At 34.5% G+C, this 7,717-nt stretch overlaps 1 protein-coding gene across 2 annotated transcripts; it reads left to right on the top strand.

The window, feature by feature from the left end:
• The first annotated feature begins 2,687 nt into the window (after positions 1–2,687).
• On the top strand, positions 2,688–7,714 carry LOC122306126 (ras-related protein RHN1-like). 2 transcript variants are annotated; one of them, XM_043118538.1, is made up of 8 exons: positions 2,688–2,959; positions 3,765–3,842; positions 3,937–4,104; positions 4,788–4,836; positions 5,591–5,664; positions 6,040–6,133; positions 6,559–6,683; positions 7,430–7,714. In XM_043118538.1, the coding sequence occupies exons 2-7, from the start codon at positions 3,780–3,782 to the stop codon at positions 6,657–6,659; spliced, it is 549 nt and encodes a 182-aa protein (XP_042974472.1). In that variant the 5' UTR covers positions 2,688–2,959; positions 3,765–3,779; the 3' UTR covers positions 6,660–6,683; positions 7,430–7,714. The 2 variants fall into 2 exon arrangements, with proteins under 2 accessions (XP_042974472.1, XP_042974471.1); XM_043118537.1 differs by having other exon boundaries at positions 2,690–2,955.
• The last annotated feature ends 3 nt before the right edge of the window (positions 7,715–7,717 follow it).

Below are 7,717 nucleotides of genomic sequence, written 5' to 3'. Positions count from 1 at the left end.
CTCCCTATCTGAAAAAAAGGGGCAATCCTATGCTTTTCGAGTTATAGTCAACTCGACTCGACATCCGAATCCCTATTTAACTGTATTGAGAACTCTTAAGTAGGCCGTCGAGGGGTTAAGCAGACTCTAGCCTTGTTCTGGTAAAGGTATTGCTATCACTTAAGTTGGCTCGTGATTACAGAAATTTTTTTCCAACATTTCCCATAATCATTTTGATTGAATATAATAAATTTTACGACGAAAAATAACATCTTTTTTTTATAATTACAAAGATGGTTAAGCATTGAAAAAAAAAATAAAAAAAAAAATCCATCTTCCTCAAAATCAAATCCATGCATACAACCAATTTCTTTGCTTGTATTTGCTAAAACTAGCTAATATGCAATAGTTGTGTAAAAATTTGTTTAATAATGAGATGTCGAAATTTTTTTACAAAGAGATTATCTTCATGAAATCGTATATGCCTACTGATTAAATTAGGTGAAAAAAAATATCTAAAAGCAAACTCATTTTCTTTTTAAGCAAATAATTTTATTATAATAATTTAAAATACAATATGTGGAGGTTGGGGACCCCTACAGATAGGATCCATATGTCTGTGGTGGCAGGACGTGGATGGTCGGTCTTTAGATGTGAGGCTTAGAAATTCGATAGAGCGACACGTGATCGAGTAATGGGCGATGCATGGGACCCACGCGCCACTTTTTTGTCGCACTTCATTTTAGATTCGTTTGCTCGGAAATCGAAGGGTACAAATGCGTAGAGCTTGTAGGTGGTCGGAAAGCGACAGACAGACTGTTTTCCATCATAAATGTGACATGCATGACTTTATAAACTAAAGGGGAGAAAGAAGGGTAGGAGAGAGGGCTCAGATTGCCCAATCAACGGGCTCTTTCTTTCTTTGTAATTCCAACAATGGACGTCGCTGGAATATCATTGTTGATGTCGGTATAAGTCTCTATCAAACCACATTATCCATGATTCATCATTAACTCCAAGCAAATTATGAATACTAATGACTTACTTTTACATTTTTTTTTATCTATAAATATTTTCACAAAGATGAAATAAAACATTTTCCCTATTTAAGTTTGCAGCCTTTTGCATGTATTTTTTCACAAATGTGCTGTGCTCTCCCTACGTCTATAACTAAGATTGGAGTTCAATGGCAATACCTTCAACTTGTAATACTCTAGAAATCTAGAACCTAACAACAATTAATCTCTAAATCGTCTCAAAAATAGTTTTCGTGGAGATACGTTAACCCATCAAGCCAAAGAATATATATAGGACGGGCCCAATGGGTTGGAATCATTTTACAATTCAAGTATTTTTATATCTTTATTTTGTAAGAGCAGCTTTAGGGTGTTTATTGGGGTCACCACCTTTACTCATCCGATCTGTACTTGTTATTTTTAACCAAACTACTATCTTACTTAGAAAAAGTCTGTTATGGGAGATGGTGGTATAGTATTAAGGAACTGGGATGCTTATGGTGAATTGGTGGCTTCTGCAGGTTTGCCAAAGAGATTTATATGTAGTCTTGGCACTTGAATGAGCTATAGAGCTGAGTTTGGAGCTAGGTCTTCAGCAGGTATTATTTGAGGGGATGCCCTTGATCAAATGGTTAATGATTTTAGCTGTAAAGAAGAGAATTGGTCTTGGTTTGGACAGGTTGTAGAAGATATCAAAGACTTTTATGTCTTGAATATCAGATAAGAAAGATCCAGTTTGTTCCAAAAGAGGGTAATCAAGCAGCACACCAACTTGCCAAACTAGCATTAGAATAGATTGGTGAGGAAATAGTGTGCTTAGAGGAGGGGCCGGGTGAGATTAGGCAGTCTATTGATTGTTCTTTGTTTCCAAAAAAAAAAAAAGAAAAAAAAAAGAAAAATATTTGAGCTCTTATAATTAATTTTATTGTCTGTAATATTAGATATAAAAAGTAATATTAGATACAGTCTTAAAATGTGTTAGTCTCTTGCACTCGTTTAAAAAAAATAGACAAATTTGTGACTTACATGAAAAATATATTTATTTTAATAGTAAATTCTTTTTTATTAAAAAGAAATGCGTAAGACTTGCATATTTTAAAATTATATTTAATATTACTCATTATTTTATTTTTTAGATGTCACTTACATTGTAATGTTCAAATTCTTTATTAAAAATTGATGAGTGACACATTAAAATAAAAGTTCTTGTAACAATATAAATGTGCAAAAAGTAAACATATAATTTTTTAAAAGGATGAAAAATTGATTTCCTAATCAATTTAAGAGTTGTGCTGCACCCACTGAAAAAGTATTACCGATAAGATTAAATGATTTCTTTTATAATTTTTTTCATATATTTTTTATACTCTGAAATAAGAAAAAATTCATAACATTATTATAAAAAAAATAAAATATTTAAAAAAAAAAATCAATAACCATCCTCGAAACATTTTATTCGATGGTTCCGGCGTCAAGAATAAGTTAATTAACCGAAAGGTAAAAGTGATAAAAGTGGATCTTTGTGGCAAAATAAAAATTTAAGAAAAAAAATGAGAAAAGGAGTCCTACAAATAAAAAGCAACTTAACTTAACAGTCAACGGACGAACTACCAGTCCCATTTTATGGAAACCGCTATTGCCACTTCCATTTTTTACTTTTCCCAAGTTTCCCACCCCTCAACATTCAAGTAAACTGATCCAATCTCTCGTGGAAGTAACAAACTCTTCTCCGCTAATAACATTTTCCATTGGCATTCCCTTTTCCTCATTGTGGAGTGCGGCGGACGCTGTTCTCAAAGCGTGTCACCTCTATCTCTCCCCTGTCCCAGATTTCGCTTTCAAAACTGATAACTCTCTGCAGAGCTCTGTTTCTCTTTCGATTTGGATTCTTTGAAGACTTTCTTTATCCATTGGGCTGAGAATGGCGAGGACAGGCAACAAGAACGTACAAGCCAAGCTGGTGGGTATGTCTTCCTTATTTGTCATAAAGTTTGCGGGGACTATATCATGCATTGATAAGATTTTGGAGACAGAAATTTAAAATCTTTTTTATTTGTAACATTTAAGATTTTTGATTTGGGTAACTTCGAATGCCAATTAGTTTCCATATTCTCAACCAGTTGAAGATATTTATATGCTGATTAGTAATTCCATAGAGAATTATCTGTCAAAACATATGCTTTAATTACTCTATGCCGCTGTGTGAAGCCTGGAGGAACTCTTTGATTTTATGATTGTAGATAGCTTTCATGAATGCCTGCCAGCTAAACGGATTCTGTGTTCTGAGAAATTCTTGTTTCTATGTTGTTGCCACTTGTCCTTGTATGAACTTGATGGGCTTGATTGCTGATGATATATCATTTATAGATTGTAGGTCCTATTTTCTTATGCAGATATTACCGGTTTAATATTCCACTCGGGGGCTAGATTTTTTAGTATTTTGGAGTACTTCCGATTTTAAGTACTCCCTAACTGCAAAAGTAAACAAACATTTATACATTGTTAATTCATAAGCTAAGTCGGTTTGCTTTAATCTTATTGTGGCATGGTGGGTATGATCCATGCTTATCCACCAAAAATGCAAGGAAGTTTCTGACTTGTTACATATTAGCTGTTACTTGTAGAATTATGAAAGTTGAGTTTTTTATAAAGATAAATTCGTATGAAAAGAACTCCTTGATATAGTTGTGCATTGTGATGGAATAGTTTCACGGGATAATTAGCAAAGGGAAAACTTTTGTTATTTTGACACTATCAAGATTTCCCTAGGTACTTCTTGGGGACATGGGAACCGGAAAAACAAGTTTGGTATTGAGATTTGTCAAAGGCCAATTCTTTGAGTACCAGGTTCGTTTTCATTTGCTTCACTGTATCTTCACTCTCTTTTTCCTTCCTCAAAATCATGTTAGTGTACAACTTCTAACATGAGCATAAGATGCAGGAGTCAACTATTGGAGCGGCCTTCTTCACTCAGGTCTTGTCATTAAATGAAGCCACTATAAAATTTGATATATGGGACACAGCAGGGCAAGAGCGTTACCATAGTTTGGCTCCTATGTACTATCGTGGTGCAGCTGCAGCTGTTGTGGTTTATGACATTACAAGCATGGTACCTATTCATCAAGCTTCTAAAAGTTTTATTTGGTTGCATTTCACATGTTAATCATCATCTAGGATAAGTTTTATGCCAGCTTTTTAGGTATTCATTTCTATGTCCTACCAATATTATCATTAGTTTTTTAATCTAAATTTAAGCAGACAGTGCAACACCAGTACCATGCTTTATTTGCCAATTTCCTTAACTCATACTCTAGCGTTTTGTTCCCTTTTCATTGAATATTGTGGTGTTAAAATGGACCTGCATGGTCTTAGATGAGTTACCCCTGCTTTTATTATTCCTGGTGATTTGTGAGCATCTATTGGTGTGTTGTCGGACGGAAAGATTAAAAAATTAGATCTTATTCTATAAAGTACATTCACATCAGATTGCATAATTATCAAGTGTCCAAATATGTTCCAGAGCTGATAGAACAAATTCAGAATATTCAGGTAGGAGATGATAAGAAAGTTATAAAATATCCACAAAAAAGAATAAGTTATGAGATATATATGGATTTCTCTGAACAATAATCCATGCTGATCATAGACTTAGATCTGTTGGTCATTTTTTGGATACTTCTTTAAGTAGTATGGGAAACAAAAATATGCATTTAGAACTTCTTGTCAGTAGTCGGAGTGATATAGTATCAAATGGAATCTGACTCTTTAAAATTGTGGGTGAATTTTCTTCAGGATTCATTTGTACGGGCCAAAAAGTGGGTTCAAGAATTGCAAAGACAAGGTAATTGATGGAAATTGATGAAATTGATCTCGTACAAGCAGAGGCTAAAACTAAACTCATAGAATCTTTGTTTTTTAAATTGCCTGTTCTCTCTTTGTCATGAAATTTGCAAGCTGTGATACTTTTGATTCAGGATGATAAAATTTCTTACACTTGAGATAAACAGATTAGGACTATCCATTAAGTGAGGCCTCTGTGGCAGCCACACGGGTTGCATGTAAACCTTTATCCATGGGCGGTAACCTGAGCAATTAGTGCAATAGATTGCTTGGCCTATCTTCCCTTTAGGTCCAACATATTATATGCCCACTTTGCACCCTCCATATTTTCATCTCTTGTGGAATTATAATAGTTCCATACTACAATTAGTTCAGTGTATGTCTCACTATCTTCAAAGTACGTGTGAACCAATTTTGCTTCAGGGATCCAAAAACCACTGAGTGTGTATATGTTACCAAAAACATACTTGCCACTGTTGTTTTGGCCCTTTGGCGTTCAGTTAGATAATATTTTAAAAATTCTGAAAAAATGTCTTCTCACAATTTTATAAGTTTTTGACCACCCTTTAAGTTGATCGAATTTTAGATTATCTGATTAAAACCTTAACCAGAATTGATGTGAAATCAAACTCAAGATCATCTATTGGCTGGACTTTTATCCTTCAACACGATATTATGACCATTATTGAGCGTATACCATATTATTCAAGTGATTTTTTTCAACAGCTGACTACTTTCATATTTTACTAAATCAGGAAATCCAAATTTGATAATGTTCTTGGCTGCCAACAAGGCTGACTTGGAAGAAAAGAGAAAAGTGGCGGTTGAGGTATTTATAGTCCAACATTCTCGCTCGCTATCATTATATTGTTAGTATTTAAACATAATCAACGGCATATTGGTGCGCACCTAGACATTTGAGGAGGGCTTTCAATCTAGGCTTTGCCATAGGCCCTAAGAATGCCGAGGTGATAGCCTTGGCCAGGATAGGAGCCTAGTTTGCCCACTTCTCGTTTTGCAGAAGTGCACTTCATCTAAGAGAGGGACTCATAATAAGCATGATAGCTTTCCAAGGATGCATTCTGTATTTGTGATTTGGCGAGGAGAGAATTTGTCAAATTTTCAAGCTTTATATATGCTACAGTTGCTACTTGTGTTGATGCCTTCGCCAAAGGTTTTTAATCCTCTGCAATAATAATTGCAGGAAGGTGAGCAGTATGCTAGTGACAATGGCTTGGTTTTTCTTGAAACATCTGCAAAATCTGCACAGAATGTGAACGAGCTCTTCTATGAGATAGGTAAGTACATCAGCTCTGTATTTCATGTTTAATGTTTTGCATTGAACACTTTGATTGGATGGTGCATGTCCAATTTGATCTGAAAGTACCATATCAACTATATTTGGAATATGAGATCGATTCAACCCTTCAAATTTTTGGCATTGCCACTATTTGATCTGAAAGGGCAAAAAATAAAGTAAGAAATAAGAATCATAAAATAAAGAAAGGGTCAAAGGTCATTTATAAATTACCGCTTCAAAAAAGGTTTTTAATTGGATGGTGTATGTCCACTGGTGGCTTCATCGTCTATTGACAGTTTTTGTTGATACGGCCCTGCCAGTTATCCATGTATGGTGACATCAACCAACTCTGAACTCCGGTTCTCTGTTTTTCCCAGAACTTCTTTTACCATGCTTATAGACAAGTTTTTTTCTTTTTTGCAGCGAAGAGATTGGCAAAAGCTAACCCTTCACGCACAGCTGGAATGAAATTACAGAACAGATCGCAACAAAGTCGACGAAGGCTGTTTTGTTGCTCTGCATGATATCCATACTTGCTATATCCAGCTGTATGTAATCCTTGCAATCTTATGAACAAAAAATCCCTTTTTGATTTATTAGTAGTAGTTGGCCTGCCAAGACAGGGTAATAGTTAAAATTATTAAGCAAGAATAATATAATTAAGTTAACATACTTCAAGCCATTATGCAATAAATAGAAATCTGAAAGTCCCAATGTTAGCACCCTCTCTCCCAATGTTAGTTTTTAATGAAAGGGCATATTAAGATTTAATCCAAAATAATGAGAGAAAATGAGAGATGCTAACGTGGGTGAATATGAAAATGCACTGTAAGATTACTCCAAAATCATTGGAGAGAAGATGAACGATGTTGACTTGGATGGCTTATTGCAAAACTCATTAGAGATTAATGCTTCCAAGGTAATATATTGTAAGGAAAAATATAGTTGCAAGCATAATTGTGCACTAATGTGAATGTGATTAGTCAAAAAGTAGATTTTATTGAAAACAGTGTTAATTTAAATTTTAAGTATGAATAAATCAGTATTAGTACACAGATTAGTGCGCGACTGTGCTTGTATGTAGCAAAACTCATATTGTAATATATTTGAAAAAATGAAGTAAAAAGTGATGGTCCAAACCTCCATTATTTTGAAGATCCATCACTGATCAAGCTACCTTATCTGTTGGTGATGTATAAATTAGTGGTTTGATATAGAATAATCCACACACTTTGGATTGACTCGAAGAAGTGTTTGTTTCCCTAATTTTGCCTTACATCTTATTAATTACCAGGTTTTCCTCCATCACTTTTTAAGGGCGTCACTCAATGATCAGATGGAAATTCATTGTGGCCAATCAAAGGTTGAAGACTGATTTGCAAAGCTGCACAAACATGTTGCAAGGATATTTGTTTTATGTACATCTCAAGATCTCATTAGAGAGAGGTAATGACACTTTCAAACAGCCTACATACTCCTGTATGTGCGAGACAATGATTATCGAACTCAAGAGTGAATTAGACACCGGAATATGAAGTGTCATAGCTAAAGAGAAAAAAAAAACACTTGGTTACTCACAGCC

The sequence above is a fragment of the Carya illinoinensis genome, chromosome 4 (genome assembly GCF_018687715.1).
Source record: "Carya illinoinensis cultivar Pawnee chromosome 4, C.illinoinensisPawnee_v1, whole genome shotgun sequence".
Classification (NCBI taxonomy): domain Eukaryota; kingdom Viridiplantae; phylum Streptophyta; class Magnoliopsida; order Fagales; family Juglandaceae; genus Carya; species Carya illinoinensis.
The sequence above is the reverse complement of the archived record's forward strand: the minus strand, read 5'-3'. Positions and strand labels throughout refer to the sequence as shown.

Excerpts from the sequence above, each read along its gene's own strand:
- LOC122306126 (XM_043118537.1), top strand. The coding sequence starts at position 2,917 with ATGGCGAGGACAGGCAACAAGAACGTACAAGCCAAGCTG. Across the intron at positions 3,843-3,936 it reads GCCAATTCTTTGAGTACCAG|GAGTCAACTATTGGAGCGGC; the intron begins GTTCGTTTTCAT and ends CATAAGATGCAG. Across the intron at positions 6,134-6,558 it reads CGAGCTCTTCTATGAGATAG|CGAAGAGATTGGCAAAAGCT; the intron begins GTAAGTACATCA and ends TCTTTTTTGCAG.